Consider the following 17,081-nt stretch of genomic DNA (forward strand, 5'->3'; position numbering starts at 1 on the left):
AGTGCTGATTAACTTTTAAAAACTTTAATAAAAACATGCTTGTTTGATGTTGCTTTGAAGCTTCGTACACCTCTTTTCCTGAGTATTGTGACAACTGGGATAACAGTAATTGTATTTACCATCAGTGAAGCTTTGCTTCTTGAGCTCTGCTTGTGGAATTGATTTTTCTTTCCCCCCCCCGCCCCCATCTTCTGCAATCTTCACACCTTACCAAAAGGTGTTCCAACAGCATGGGGTCCAGTGCAGAGACTGCAGATCAAGTGGGAAATGTGTGAAAATTGTGGAGCCCTCTTCTTGTGAGAGCAGAAGTACACCTTTCCCCTTATATCTCTGCAATGAAAAGGACTAGAGACTTGCTTCTTGCTTGCTTGTTTTTTTAAAAACAAAAGCTGGGAATTCAGATGAACCAGTAGATTGTGCCACTAATCACTGTAATGCTCTTGTGCTACAGAGCAATAGCAACAACCAATTAAAGAACAAGCCCTCAAAAAGCCTTTCATGGCACAACAAGGGAAAAACTGAGTGAAAATGCTGCCTGCCAGAGGAAAGTGTGCACAAAACTCCTGTATGGACACTGTATGAACACTGGAAATGCCTCTGCATTGCAGCAGTTATGATAGGGAAACAGAGAATCCTCAGCATCCAAAGCCACTTTTGGATCCAACCCATTAGACTTTTGCTAAACCTTTAAAAACCTTCACATACATGGACATATGAAGCTGTCTTCTATCAAGTCACGCTATCAACCCATTTAACCCACTACTGTCTAATCTGGTTAACACTTGCTGTCCATGGTTCCAAGGAAATAGTGGACCCTCCACACCTTTACAGTTGCTAAAAGACTTAAATGTCAACACTGGAAAGTCAAAAGCCCGCTGCATGTAAATCACTGGATTGAAGACCTTATAAACTTATCAGCATTAGAACATTTTGCATATAGAAGGCAACTGCGTCTGGACTTATTTTTAGATATTTGGAAATATTTTATAGATATCTATGTATAGATTTGCCAAGAATGTTTTTGTAGTCACCTATATTGTCACCCAAATGGAAAATTTGATCTTGTGATCCAGGGAAGGCTTTTCTGTAGGGAAGACATGAATTTCCGTACAACCAGGGATTTTTTTCAGGGGGAACGGAGTTCCGGCACCTCTTGAAAATATTCAGCAATAGTGCTTGAAAATAATATGATTTCAAAGAATCCTGTGTGTTTCTTCCTCATTTCCCTCTTGAGAGTTCCGCCACCTCTTTTCCCAGAAAAAAAACCCTGCCTACAACCTTTACACAAAAGTTCATATGGCAGTTTTTATAATTAAAAGTATGTAACTGTACATGGTTTGGGTGTTTAAGAAGGTCAATATCATATTTCAAATATACATTTTCCTTTCAAAACATTCACCTTTTTTGGTGGCTTAAATTGGAATTAAATTTCTTTATACAAAAGTAAAACCTCTGATTGCAGAGATTGTCATTATAGTGTAAATGCAATTAAAATTAGGAGCAAGCGAACTTGGCATTTGACTCTAAAGATACAACTTTCCATGCTCCCCTTTCCCACAACAGCTTGACTGGTTCATTTCTTCAAGAGAAAGTATTAGATGCATAAATGGTGTTTTATAGTTTCTGCTTATTTACAGATATAGAAATGATGGCTCTCTGGGGCCTTCAGGTCAGGAAAACTGCACAGAATAGAACACTTTAACCCCTTCTTTTTCCTCATGCCATCCTTCCAGCCAGAATTGGGTCCCTGCACCCGATAACTGTATTTTTTTAAAAAGCTGGGAGCCTGGATCATAATGCTCCCTGCATCTTGTCTGGCTTGGACCTGTTATCACACTTGCCACACAAGGTCCCAATATTGTCAATTAAGGGAAAGGGAGAGAGACAGAGAAGGTGCCAACGTGTTGCAATATTGGGATTGGATGCAGAAAATCCAGTTTCCCAGTCACTGCTCTGCAATTGGATAGTATTTTTTAAGTCAGTGTTTTTCAGGCTTAACTACCTTACAGGGTGACATGGGAGTAAACCAGCTCTTGAGATCTTGGGAGAGACACAAGAAACCAACAAATAAAGGAGTGGTTTTTACTTTCATGTTGATCTCTTGGCATGGTTGCTTTCTGATACCCCAGGTGGGGAATGTTAGATCTGGGATCCTTGAGCATTCAACTTCTTACCATGGTCACCGTTTTATTCTAGAACGGGGCCCACTTTAAATAATAGTATAATATATGGATATTCAGTATGCATTTAAGATTTTAAAGTTTTCATATTTAATTTCCAGGTACTTTTAGACCTCATACACTCTGCAATACACAATAGTCATGTTGAAACTAAATCCGCAGGCAAACTATATATAAAAATCTCACATTACAAACACTTCTTTGTCTTGTGGGTAAATCTTTTTTTTTTTTAGATGGTAGAGCGGAGGGTTGGTGTTGGGATTGTAACTACATTTCAGCGTTTATTTTCCCAGACTCATCTGAGTCGGCTTTGCTTGAGACCGGCGTATTTCTTTAGGGTATTCTCTGACTGCCTTTGCAGTTCCTCAATGTGTGAGTTTAAAACCTTTTCAAAGTCTCTCACTCGCTTCTCTTCCTCTTGGAGGAACTTCTCTGTTGCGGTTACAGGAAACGAGCTCTCCAGGGAAGGCTGAACGATACAAAGGATTGGCACAATTAGGACAGGTACAATTACTGAAGGAGCAATATTCTGCTGGTGGAAGGGTCTTTTTGGTTGTATATGCATTCTTCAGTTAGTTCCTCTTCCCGGGGGTTTTATAACCAGCTGGAGTGGATCCAGATCTATATTGGAACATTAGCTCAAAGAAGCACAGCTACAGTCACAATGCTTGAGAGGGCACACAATTTAAGTTTCCTTAGTACAGAATTGCAAGGATGGCATACGTTTCAAATGTTGCTGAAACTTAATGGCGATGCCGTTTGTCTAATGTTTTTCATCCCAAGCTTCCTCTAAGGAATTCTGGGTGACAGACATGGTCTTCATCCTACATTAGAAGCTCACAACAACCATGTGAGACAGAGAGAGAGACAGACTAGGCTGAGAGAGAGAGAGAGAGAGACATGCAGCGTCATGGCCACTTGGGGATTTGAACTAAGATCTGTCTGGTTCTAGGCTAACTCTCTAACCAATCTACCATTTATTGAAAGACATGGTTTATGTGATTCTGAATCTGGAAAATGATAATATTGTGCACTGTGTTTACAGGGTTTTTTTCACTCTTAGAGAGACATGAAGCTCAGGGCTGGTTGACGCATTCATGCCAATCACCCCACAGTAGAGAGCACTGAGTGCATGTCTGGATGAACCATTATAGATTAATCATCATAAGAGGTTTTAATAACAGATCCAACAAGATATTCTTCAGTATAGGGAGTTTGTCCATTCAGCAGCGAGTCAGCCAGAGCCAAGAAACAAAATGAGAAGAGATGGAGAGATACAAACACAGGTGTGGAAGAGTTAAGACTTGGTGGTCCTTGATTTCAACCAAGCCATGTCAGCTTTCCTTGGCTGTGGCTCTTACTGCTCAAAGGCATGTGCTCTGATCCAGAAGGCAACTAAGGCACAACAGAAATAGTGTGTGTAGCTGGGACAGATGTTCCATGTGTGCAATGCCACACAAGGGAGAATGGATATATGGGTCCATTTGCCACATGCATTTGGTTACTTAGAAGAGTAGCTCTGAGCATGAAAAGAGGTGAAGACTGGATGTGCTCACACATCAGATAAAGATGCACTTTCCTTTCATCTCTTGATATGGAGAAGAAGAGGTCTGCTTCTCTCCTGCCTGGATCCACTGCATACAGCTGTGCAGCGCTAGTTGCCTCCAACCCCATTACGTGTGATGATCTATAGTTGTTTCATTGTAAAATGCAAAATTCCTACTAGCTTTGAGTAAAATCTGGAAGGAAACGCTCTCTCTCCGTTTCTGTTTCATCAGATTTGATATAGCCAAGGGAGAATTTGATGCATTCTGCATGGCAAGGGACCCTTTAATCAGGGGGGCAGATTTTAGTCTTGGCTAAAACTTTAGTGGATTAACGTAACAATTTAATTTATTAGAGCCTACGATCTACATCTGGTGCATAGATTCAAATGTTGTCAATGTGCTCAGGGTTGCTAGTTCTTCAGTTTTGATTTTGAGACAGGCCAGCAATAAAAGTTTTTCTGGTACCAGGTATGGGATACCTTGTGTGGTTCTTAAGTACGCTGGATTGCAGAGCAAAGGTTACCTTCTAGTTAGCGTAAAATAGGTGAAACATTAGCCGTAATATAGCTCGTAGACAGAGATTTGACAACTTGATTAAAAAAAAAAAGTTAATGATTGCTTACCATCTGGCTTTCTTCTATAACATGGAGATGGCTGAGCAGCACATCAGACTGAATTCTTTCAGGAAAGTAACTGGTGTGATAGACAGGATGTACCTCTGGTGGCGATGGAGATCTACCATCTACTGTAGGTTCACGATCTCTGCAGGGTATTGGAGGAGACAGATTTGTCCTGTTTTCAGTGCTGACAATGTCCCCTTGGCCTTGCCATGCTGGAATTTGGACTCTGTGGGGGGCCAAGGTTTCATAAGTTGCAGGTTGTATTGTCCATTCATTTTCATTCGGCATTGGCCTGAAAGATTAGTGAAAAATTTTAACATTAGAAGCTTATCAAGCCCAGTGAGTGAAGCTTCGTGAAATATCACTTTCAGGCAAAAATATTCTGTTCCAAATTGCCTGTACCACTTGGTTGTAGAATCCTTTTAGTGATGCTTCCTTTTATTTTATTTGCTTAAAAATATTTCTGTCCTGTCTTTCTTCTTAGGAGACAAAGACAACTAACAACAGACCAATTTAAAAATGTTATTCAAAGCTGTCAAATCACAATATACATAAGCAGCCGAGGCACCAAATGTTACATGGAAAAATCATAGAATGCCTTCTGGAAAAGTGTGTGTGTGTGGGGGGGGGGGAGCCTTTACAGCTCTTCTAAAAGTCAGCAGTGACAGCATCCTTGTATTTTCACAGTTGGGCAAGAATTATCGAAAATGCAAGTGAACAGGTAGTGGCCAGCTGAGGTATTCGAAGGGAGGGCTGCGGCAGGACGAAAAGCTCCTCCCCACCACTTTCAAGATCCAAAATGGCTGGGCCCTAGCAGCAATTTTAAAAGTGAAACAAACATACTTTAAACAGCACCACATCCCCAGGGTGGACTCAGGGACGTGGTATTGTCTCGACTGGCCCTGAGAAACAGCCTCCAACCAAGTTAGCTACTCTTTTGTTAACAACAACAACATTCGATTTATATACCGCCCTTCAGGACAACTTAATGCCTACTCAGAGTGGTTTACAAAGTATGTTATTATTATCCCCACAACAAAACACCCTGTGAGGTGGGTGGGGCTGAGAGAGCTCCAGAGAGCCTTACCCAGCTGGCTTCAAGTGGAGGAGTGGGGAATCAAACCTGGCTCTCCAGATTAGAGTCCCGCGCTCTTAACCACTATGCCAAACTGGCTCTCACCAAACTGTTAATGAACGCTTGCTTCGTTCTGGAGCTTACACGTTTTAAAATTCTGAACAGCCGCAACTGGAAACAAACACAGGTGAAGTTGCGTGCTTTCATGTGGTTTTTTCTCCCACCCCCCATGGGCAAACATTACCAAGTCTCATGAACATAAATAGCACAACCGCATTAGCATGGCATCTGGAAATTGCCAATTAAAAAAAAAAAAGCTTAAAGAACACCACATGTTTTCTATTTTTGCTATATCAAAGATATCCTTTTGCCCTTCATTCCTTGGTATAATTGCCATGGAAACAGAACAGCAAATTAAAACCGAAAAACATGGTTTACGTTCACAATAAAATAAAATACACCCTGGAGTTAGAATCAGATCACAATAGCTAGGTTCGTCTCCTTCTGTTTGATGTTTGATAATATAGCAGGGGATTGCTGCGGAAAAGTTGGTGCCTTTCCTGATTCGCAAAGCTGAATGCAGCAGCTCAAAAACAGCCCTGATTCTTAGACTTGCTGGGCATGTGCCAAAAACTCACATAAAACATAGATTTGATTTCATGGATGAGATATTACAACTTATAGATCAACTGTAGTTGGTTCACGCACCTGTGTGTTGATTTGCATTTATACATGTGTGCACTCGCATGTGTGGTGGTTTTTTATTAGTTAAGTACTGAATAAGGCATTCCTACAATCTAGCCAGGTTTTTCTCTCAATCTTGCCCAATTGTCCTCCTTACTGCAGCCCCCATCCTACATGACGTTTGTCCATACAGGGCTCCATGATCCCCCATGTTGCCTTTCTGGGTGAAAATAGGGACTGCTTTTCTGTTTTTTACTAGTTGACAGGATCTTTTGCCAGAGGAGGACGACTGGAGTGATTTGTAGGCCCCAAAACAGCCTATCCCTCACGCATAGGCCTTGAGCCTTGCTGCAAATTTTCCTGAGGCATACAATTCCCAGCTCTCCCTCCAAGCCTCAGGAGTGGACCAGGGCAGGTGGAGGGGAAAATAGAAGACATCTGCTCTTGAGAGAGCGCATATAAGACTCTGCACAGGGAGGGAGATTGCTCTCTCCCAGAAGCCACACAGAATATCGGCTGCTGTCAGTGGGAGATAATCCCTCACCCAAGGAGGGAAAGATTGACCTAAGGGGCCAGAGCATTAAATAGAGTTTGAAGTCCAGTAAGACAGTCAAAGGTGAGATAACTATAATACTTGGGATTTCCTTTGAGAAGCATTCAGAAATTTCAGCGTTTTGATTTTATTTATTTGTAGTCCTCCATTCTTATTGAGACTCAGGGCAGTTTACAGAGAGTCTATGCAATCAATAGGATGTGATATCTAATAAGCAATCAATCAGAGTCGAATTACAGAACTCTGAAACAAAGCAAGAAGTAGTAAATATGGTATGATAAACAATGCAGAAAATAGTATTACGTGAGTAGAGGATAACGCAGGGAAGCAGGATAAAAATACAGCAAACAGATAATACATACCACATGCAGTAGTCCACATTCTCGTTCTCTTTATTAAAGCACCCTCCTCAACCATTCTGTTATAGTGTAGCCCTATTACCTTTATAGAAATGTCCTCTGGAACAACTCTGTTTTACATAGTTTGCAGAACGGCAGAAGCATGGGGAGCCTTCCAGACCTCTTCAGGCAGGCAGTGACTAAACGGAACCTCCTTGCACAAAGGCAGTATATCCTCTGAGTAACAACACGGAGAGGTTTTGGCCTCAGTGCCCTGCTTGTAGGCCTTTGAGGTACTGAAAGCATGGCATGGGCTTTCAGTTATGTGCTAGGTCTCAATTCAAGGTGCTGGTTTTAAATAATAATAATAAATATTCAATTCATATACATCCCTTCAGGACAACTGAATGCCCACTCAAAGCGGTTTACAAAGTGTGTTGTTATTATCCTCACAACAATCACCCTGTGAGGTGGGTGGGGCTGAGAGAACTCTGAGAAAGCTGTGACTGACCCAAGGTCACCCAGCAGGCTTCAAGCGAAGAAGTGGGGAATCAAATCCGGTTCTCCAGATTAGAGTCCTGCTGTTCTTAACCACTACACCAAACTGGCTCTACACCAACTGGCTTTAATAATTACAGCTCTAAAATGGCCTGGGGGCATTTGTGTTTGGCAATTGTCTTCTGCGTGAAGCTGCCTGTCCACTGAGGCCCTTCTCTGGGTATTCTCCTACCACTTCACAGATCAGACAAATAGGACTGCCAGCAGGGCCTTCTCAGTTGTGGACTCTGAATTTGGAACATTCTACCTACCACTGATCTGTTTTCTTATATTGTCAGGCAAAAACCACTATATTCTCTTGTGCTTCCCAAAACTGGTGCTTTGTTTTTCTTCTTGTTTATTCCATATTTCCCTTTCTGTTTATTGTCAATTACTAGACACTTGACTTATAATGATTTTGTATTTTTCTATTTTCTTGGACAATTTTATAATACACTCCTGGAGAAATTTATTTTAGAAATGTGTAATAAAAATAACAGTAACATATTTTGTTATATGAATCTAGAAGGCCCAATTCTGGCAAGACATCTGTAAGGAGATCCAAAGTTGAAAGAATTCATGTAAGATTTTCACTTTGAAAGAAAAGCTGTCTCATGATTCTGCACACTGACAGCAGAAAGATCTAGACACAGACAAAGCAGCCCGAGGCTGGAGGAGGCACTGGGTGAGCAAGAAAAGAAAGAAAGAGGACCAGGAATTCAAGCAACTTTAGAGGATCAGAGGGCCCGACCAAGGTTCCAATAGTTTCAGTAGAGCAACTGCAACATCAGTTGACAACTGCCCCCCAAATGAGCCTGATAATGACAGCCTTTCTATGTGTTGCCAAGTCCTGAACAATTTTTCTCTCTGCTGTGTCTTGAACTCAGGGAGTGTCCACTCTTGCCTGTGAAAATTAACTTGCTGCCCAGCGTTGAAGGGCAGCAGAGGGGGCAGAGGACATGGTGACAAGAAAATGCCAGACACCATTAGATGGAGTGAAGAGAGGCCACAACTTTATTAAATACAGCAATAGGAGTATTGGCAACGCATAGGGATCGGATCCCAACATCAGCTGACCCGCCTGCCAGCTGATGATCTCCAGCCCCCTCAGACCGGCTTAAGGGGGGAAACCCTGGAGTGGCAGTCAAAGGGGTATCACGTGGGTGTACACCCGAGTGAACCCCTTGCCACCTGGGAGTGAGTCTGCCCCAGCAGTCCCCCGAGCTGGGCCTGCACCACGATGACTCACTCCCAAGATTCCTTACGGGAACCCCCAAAATAGGAAGACTGAGCACACAGGCCCTGTCTCGCCATAAAGGGATCGGATCCCAATGCAAAACCGCCATCCAAGTTGTGACTTGGAACAACGTAAGAGAACATTTGACCACGCTACAAACCCCAATTACAGGGAGTTGGGGGTGGGATTTTGACTGCTGAGCACAAGTGAGGCGAGGGGCGGAGCCTCCTTAAATAGAAACCAGCTGGACCTGAGTGAAGACCAGGCTCCCCAGATTCGGTGCTGATCCCCACCCCTACCCACAAGCCTCCGGACCAGCCGTGATTGGTCAGCCAAGAATTTTGAACTGATTGGGGCTCTGGCCCTTCTGGGAGATCCTGGGAAGTCTGACATAGTGTCTGCCAGGCTTCCTGCCCCTCCGATGCCCCGCAATCAGCAAACTGGCCACCCTGGTAAGTCTGGGGGCCACCACTTCCTCTGGGAGAACTCAGCAGGAGAAATTTGCTGCTCTTACAGGATTGTCTTGGTCATGCACCTACATCATGATGTGCAGGTGTGCCTGATCCTTGGCCATCTGACCTCCTCCATGTATCAGTGGTGGGCTTATATATGTGCAGCAGCATCCAGTGCAGACGCATGTGAAAGAGGGATCTTTTGATTTACTTTTCTCTTTTGAGTTCAATGCCTCCTGAACTTCACGCCCAAGCTTCATACTCTTTCCTAAAGGCCCAACAACACATGATGTGCAAATGTGTGTTATAAAGCCCTGGCAGCTCGTTTATAAATCAGAGGTGCTCCAAGGGAGTGTTTTTGCCCAGAAAAGTAGCTTGGGAAGGGGCATGCATAATCTTTCTTTGACCACTCATTCGTCTACTGCAACTCTCCCCCACCAAGCTGTTTTTTCTACCTGTCGTTTACACTTGGGAAGAGCTAAGCGCCTCTCTTCATATAAAAGGACATCCTACTGAACTTGTTTTTATTTGCAAAGACTGGTTGTCAGGAGGACATCATTATGCACCTGTGCACGTAACACATGGCTTGGCCTTAAGGCGGCTGCTGGTTCTGAATCCTTCTGTCCGCAGGCTGGGCACACCAGACTGGTAAATCTTTAGGACTCTAATCATACACAGCATTAAACAGGAGGTGAGGCAGTCCCAGATGATCATTTAATTTAAGCATCTGCCATTTCTGAATCAGGATTTAGTTCACTGCTAAGGTAAATCTGCAGGTTCCAAATAATTACTATGAGATCTTTGGACTGCAGCCAGAGAACTGCTGCCCAGCACCGTCTCAATGTTCCAGTGCATGAGGTATTCATACAAGCATTTTTACCGAAACAATATCTGGTTTGCTGCCATTTGCAGGAAGTGGCAAAAATATTTTTAAAAACATAGCATGTCGATTCTATATGATATATCTGATCCTTTTAATTCAATAGGTGACTGGCTAAAAATGAGTGGGAGCTAGATATATATACACACACACACGTTATTTCTTCTTGAGCTCAGGATATCTTTACATCTCTTACTGTTGTTGCCCCTCACTTTTGAATTTAATGTGATATTAATTTATTCAGCGCCATCTGAAACGTGCCAGCTTTTTATACCACAGCAACGAAGGACACCAGTGTTGCAAAAAGCATTGAGATGCTTTTAATGAGACTTCTAAAAATTGCAACTGGTAGGGGAGAAAAGATGTGAGATGGAAGGTGTAGTTCAAGCTGCTTATTAAAATAATCTCTTGCCAAGCAGTTTACGTCTTACACTGGCTTCTCCATCCCTCATTTTTTTTATTAGACTCTATTAACATCTTCTGTATGGTTAATAAAATGAAGAAGACCAAAATGGCATACCTTACAAAAGGTTTTAAAATATGATACTGTGATATTAAAAGGCCAAGGCAGTTGTTGGTTGTATTAACAAGACCCCTTTCTCCAAGATTTGGAAAGGTGTGATGCCACCAGTCTCAGCATGAACAAGGTCTCCTCTGGAATATACAGTTAGACTCAAGAAGAAGAATGATGGCAAGTCAGAAATACTTCAGAGAAAAGTTGGCAGGAAGACAAAAGTTCTAGAAGGCAAGGCTGAAGATGGAAAATGTGGCAAGCCACATTGGATTCCCACTGGGGAGAAAAGCAAGGTATAAATATCTAAAAATAAATAAGGTTAAGGGCAAAATTAAACAATCAGGTACATGAGCGCATGGATTCATTTCTGTCATCCGTAATGAAGAAGGATTTTTGATTGTCTGGAACTAAAGCTGCACAGTTGAAAATGTCTCCTACCACACTGCTGAGCAATTTCTTTGCCATGAAACTCCTCTCACATGGTTATAATCACAAGGTTCCCCCTCTATATAAGAGCCCCGTGGCACAGAATGGTAAGCTGCAATACTACAGCCCAAGCTCTGCTCACAACCTGAATTCGATCCTGGCAGAAGCCGGGTTCAGGTAGCCAGCTCAAGGTTGACTCAGCCTTCCATCCTTCCAAGGTCGGTAAAATGAGTACCCAGTTTCCTGGAGGTAAAGTGTAGATGAGTGGGGAAGGCAATGGCAAACCACCCCGTAAAAAGTCTGCCAAGAAAACGTCGTGATGCGACGTCTCCCCATGAGTCAGTAATGACTCGGTGTTTGTACCTTTACCTTCCCCCTCTATATAGGAAATCGGCATGGAATGAGATATTTCTGGCCCCCTATCACAAAGGATAAATTAAGGCAGATTATTTTCTATATACACCCTCTCCTTTGTTCTTCAATCAATGTTTTTGCTATGAAAACAGAACAATAATTCCCCCCCTAGTGACAGTTTATAAGCATTGCAGGCATTACACCTCATCGTATTTAAATCAGCAGAAAGGGGAAAGGATAGCATCTATGCAGAAGAATGCTCATTTTAATAAAACCAGGAAAAAGGCTGTAACACACATTGCTCATATAAACTCAACTAGGAAAAATATACATGTATATGTGTTAATGTGTAGTTTAATGCCATAATTTTAATTTGTTCTGATGTGGCTGTGATTTTATAAGCTGTCTGGGAGGTCTTTGGGCTCAGAATGTAGCCTTGAAATAAGTAAAACAAACCACTCTTCAGCCTAATGACTAAGCTAAGAACAGCCAGCCTTTCCAAATGAGGGCTCATTTATCTTTACTTATTTTTTAGATGAAGGAATTTGGGCAGGTGCAATTTGCCTCTTTCCAGAAGCAGTGAGAGAACAAACAGCGAAGGTCACCTCTCTTCTGCAGCCGTAAAGGTCCAGGAGCTCTAATGAGGAAATCCCTGCATGAAATACAGAACAGTCCCTGCAGGAAACCCACACATTAAGCACAACCTTGCAACACAGGATAAGATGGCATACATTTTAAACAGCAGAGAAGCAGATTTATTTATGACGACCCATAACACAGCTGGCTACAGAAGGCTGATTCAGAATGCAACATGTGCCTAGGGAACTTGTGGAACAGCCACAACAACAAGAGGAAGGAGCTCGTGGGGAGCAGACATCACCTTAAAACCTGAGACTCATCTTAAAATTTGCTCAGTAGCTGTGGAGGGTAAGGCAGAACAGAAGCCCCTCCTCAACCCTTGCAGCCTCACTGAGTGACTGAGCGGTTTTAAAGGTGAGTTCCTGAAAAATAAAGAACTCCCCCCTCCCCCCAGGGCTGATGGAGGCTGCATTGTCTCCCCTCTCTTAATGTGACCCCAGTTCGTGGATTTAAGTATCCGCAGCTAGGGCCATACTGATCATTAGATATATTGAAAGGGGAGGCACGCAATGATTTGTGGGAGACAGGAAATTCCATTAAGACCCCTCTACTGCCTGTCTGGCTTGGGCTTCTACCCTCCTCTCCATTGCTGCTTGCAACTTTTCTACCCTCCCCCCCAACATCTGTGCATTCGTCATTCAGATATGGGTGAGTTCTACTAAATTATTTTTGTGGCAATCAATGATTTTCTGCAACTTTGCGGAGGGTGGTTGTAGCAGCGACTGGTCCCGTTTTACAGATTTTTTTGAACTGCAAAGGGGTCAGCCTTTGGCTGCTAGACATAATGATAACTCCAGCAGAGGATATACTGTCTTAAGAGAAGGGAGTTTGAATTGGGTGATCTATTGATTTCCTTCTAACTCTGCTGTTAATTGGAATGCTCATTAATCAATGCTTTTATCTATAAAGACACAAACAAGACACTTCCTATAGCAGCAGTTTTTGAATATTACCCCAAATGAGCCTACTAAGTTCAAGAAAGAGCTCAAGAGCTAGTAAGGTTCACAAATCCACAGCAAAGATGGAGAGTTCAGGTGGTAGTGTCAACAGAGTGATTATTGGGGGAGCATAGAACTGTGGGCAATGAAAGAAGACAAAGCTGTTGATTTTAAGAATTAGCATTGTCACATAGAAAAGAAAGAGATAGCTAAGCGACCTAACTACATGTCTAGCGGGAAGAGAGGACAGACAAACAATTCTGGGAAGAAGGAACAAAGGAAGCCTGAGAATTGCATTCTGGGGACAATCAACGAAACTACATTTAGCAGAATGAATCCCTATCTGATTAGCTTTTCCATGTGTTGCCCCCATAGGAGTGTCTTATCTTGTAAACTACGTGTTGTGTATTCTAACAGGTAGCATCTGGTCTCATTCCAAGGTTTTTAAAAGAAGAACTTATGGAAAAGAACAGAGAAAAGAACAGTGAAAACAGCTGACCCTTCAGCCTTGTTCATCAATTGGACACGTTTTTGGGACATGCAACCAATCAGAACACAGACTTATAGTGACCCTGTAGAGTTTTTAAGACAAGAGACAAAGAGGTTTGCCATTACCTGCCTCTGCATAGTGACTCTGAATTTCCTTGGTGGGCTGCCATCCAATACTAACCAGGGCCAACACTGCTTCGTTTCTGAGATCTGACAAGATCAAGCTAGCCTGGGTGGGCCATCCAGGTCAGAGCGGAAAACAACTGGTCTAGGTTAAAAATGCAGGGGAGCAGCAGCTGTTCACGTCCTACCTCAAATGGAGGCCCTACGGTGGCAAAAAAGGCAAACTCAGTCTTGGGTTGTATCAAAAGGGTCATTGCATTGAAATTGCAGGAGGTCATAGTCCCTCTCTATACTGCCTTGGTCAGGCTACACCTGGAGTACTGTGTGTAGTTCTGGAGGCCCCACTTCAAAAAGGATGTGGACAAAATCGAGAGGGTGCAGAGGAGAGCAACGAGGATGATCAGGGGTTTGGAGACTGAGTCCTATGAGGAAAGGCTGAGGGCCTTGGGAATGTTTAGTTTGGAGAAGAGGAGATTGAGGGGGACTTGATTGTTCTCTTTAAATATTTGAAAGGCTGTCATTTGGAGGAGGGCAAGGAGCTGTTCCAGTTGGCAGCAGAGGACAGGACTCAAAGCAACAGGCTTAAATTACATGCAGAAAGGTACCAGCTGGATATTAGGAAAAACTTTTTCATGGTCAGAGTAGTTCAAAGATGGAATCAGCTGCCTAGGGAGGTGGTGAGCTCCCCTTCACTGGCAGTTTTCAAGAGGAGGCTGGATGAACATTTGTCAGAGATGCTTTAGGCTCACTCTGCATTGGGCAGGGGGTTGGACTAGAAGGTCTATATGGCCCCTTCCAACTCTGTGATTCTGTGCTTCTGTAATGCATTCTCGTTTGTGATATTGGGAGCTTGCCCAAACCAATGCTTCCTTCGAGAATGAACAAACAGAAAATTATCATTGTCAAGCATAAAGGGGAAAATAGATTTTCTATTAAAAGTCTACACCATCCGGAAACCTGCCATGTGCATCTGGCGCTGAATTAAATAACTGCTTGGAATAATGCCCCAGGACTTCTCCAGCACAACAGTTCTGAAGATACTGGGGGAGAGGGCTAAGATTACTGCACCATCTGTACAGAAGGGTGGCCTGTTGAAGATGTAAGGCACATTTATTATTATTTATAAGAAATCCTAGTAGGATGCCCCAAAGCAAGAAACAATGGATGTTTAAGATATTGATATTTAAATACTCAAAAGATAGTGACAGTTCGACTGGCCTTATAGAAAAGTAGTACTTTACTATCATTTTTGGATTTCTCCCAACTGGACCAACCTGTCTACTTATAAGTAAGATATTTAAGAGCAGAAAGGCAACATGATACAAATGAAGCAGAAATCTGTTTGTTTTGGGCATATACGCTATTCATTAGGAGATGTAAAAAGAGTTTTATATCTAAGTATCCTAGCTGGTGAGTGTTTAATTTTGAATATATGAACATGCTTTATATTAATTTATCTGTGTACAAGATTTTTACCCCACTTTTCCATCCCCCCAGGGCCACCAAGATAGCCAACAAATTAAAACATACAAATCAAAGTCCCAGCCCTAAACCCATCAAAACTAGCTCATAAATTCATCATTAAAACAATTTTAAACCAGAGCGTAACATGAACACAAAAGAGAAAAGCAAACACTGGGGAGGGAGGAGGAATCATTGAGGAAATGCCAAGGAAAACAAAAGAAGTCTTTATCCACTGGCAGAAGACAGCAACAGAAAGGGACAGGTGAATCTCCCTGGAGAGTGAGTTCCAGCGTTTTGGTGCCACGACTGTCTTGTTTCAGAAAGCGGGGCACCCAAATCAGGGCCTCTGAAGACGACTGTAGTGGTCAGGTGTTTTCATGCAATCTTTCAGGTATGTTGGTCTCAAACCACATCGGGATTTAAATGCTAGCACCATAGTGCTGAATTGTGCCTAGAAACTAATTGGAAGCCAGTTAAAATGAGCGAGGCCCGAAGTGTATGTTCACTACAACTCACTCCAGGCAGCATCCTGGCTGCAGCATTCTGCACCAATTGAAGCACTTTGAGGTGTTATATCAAGTCAGTCATTTGGGTCATCTAGTTAAGCATCGTTGACTCTGGTTGGTAGGTGACTCTCCAGGAAATCAGGCAGCAAAGGTTGCCATGGTTGCTATGTGAGATACTTTAGCTGGAGATGGCAGGATTAAAACCGAGATCCTGTGTGTGCAAAGTATATGCTCTGTGGCTGGGCCATGACTCATCTCCTAAGAAGTTAAATACATAAAGTTGCTTTATACTGATTAGACCACTGGTTGGTCTAGCTCATCTTGCCTACTCTGAGCAGCAGCAGCTTTCTAGGATCTTATACTGCTATTTGAGATCTGCTAACTGCAGTTGCTGGGGACTGAATCATGGATCTTCTGCATATGACGTATGACCTCTACCACAGTGTGTCAAAAGACCTTCCCCTTCACGACTCATCATCTAAATGTCTATCAAAGCAGTCCTAAGCAGAATCACACCCTTCTAAGTCCACTGAAGTAAATAGGACTGGAACAGTATAACTCTGCTTAGGGCTGCACTTACAGTTGCCAGGCACCTGCCCATAACCCCTGCAGCTGACTTGGCAATGATATCACTTCCAGATGACACTCTAGAAATTTCTCCAGATCTCTATGGTAAAAACCACAGAGATGGGGGGGGGGGATTCCTAGAGCATAACTTTAAAAGTTATTTTACTTCCAGGTCAGATGGCATTCCCTTCCCTCCTTCTTCTCCTAATGCAAACAGCAGCAATGGTGGGAAAAAGAGTGTGATGGTGGGGGATCCCATGCTGAAAACAGGCAAATGGTAGCCCTAGGTTCACTATATGTCTACAATACAGAAGTGTGTTCTCGTATCCATGTTAAGAAAAGTTGTCACGTAGATTGTCTGTATATACAGCCCTGATGCAGTTGTGACAATCATAATAATATGATGGTGGGACCAATGCAAAGAGAGTCAGATTTTCACAATCTCTCTTTCCCCCCACCCCCTTCACTTTTTCTGCAGAAGGCCATTCATGAAGAGCAGTTTAATAGGACAAGCCATCCTTTTCCTCCTTGGCAGAGGTCAGGAGCTGAGCACTCCCATCAGAACTGCATTTCCTTTCAGGTCATGAAACCCATTAAGAGCACATTATAATCATCCCTGACTATTATGGAATGGCCTGCTCCCTCACACTAATATATGAAGAATAGCAGTAGGCTCGGCTTCATTGGGCTGCCTCCAACTATAATTGATGCAATTGAGGTGGCATGGTTGGAGCAAGCCTACAATAAACTGCAGCGCCCTGAAGTGTCATTGTATAAAAGCAGCTGGGGGGGGTCAAACTTTCTGCCTTTGCCATCTCCAGGACTACAGCGAGGAAGAAGTTCGAAGCCATGTACACCTTGCAACCCTTTACAGTATCTCCATGCCACAGGTAACCTGCATAACGCACAGCATCCCTTTTTACAGTTAAATGCCCCACTATCCCATTCAGATTTAGAT

General features: G+C 42.9%; 1 protein-coding gene across 2 annotated transcripts in view; it reads right to left on the minus strand.

Annotated features, from left to right (window-relative positions):
- Positions 1 to 2,290: 2,290 nt before the first annotated feature.
- Positions 2,291 to 17,081, minus strand: part of DEUP1 (deuterosome assembly protein 1) — a 61,723-nt gene continuing 46,932 nt past the window's right edge. For both annotated transcript variants that reach the window (XM_054974347.1, XM_054974346.1), the window contains exons 12-13: positions 4,351 to 4,639; positions 2,291 to 2,649 (exon numbers count right to left, since the gene is read on the minus strand). In XM_054974347.1, coding sequence (XP_054830322.1) covers positions 2,476 to 2,649; positions 4,351 to 4,639 — 463 coding nt within the window. In that variant the 3' untranslated portion in view covers positions 2,291 to 2,475. The remainder of the gene's footprint in view (positions 2,650 to 4,350; positions 4,640 to 17,081) is intronic.

This window comes from Eublepharis macularius, chromosome 3 (genome assembly GCF_028583425.1).
Source record: "Eublepharis macularius isolate TG4126 chromosome 3, MPM_Emac_v1.0, whole genome shotgun sequence".
In the NCBI taxonomy this organism is placed as follows: Eukaryota; Metazoa; Chordata; class Lepidosauria; order Squamata; family Eublepharidae; genus Eublepharis; species Eublepharis macularius.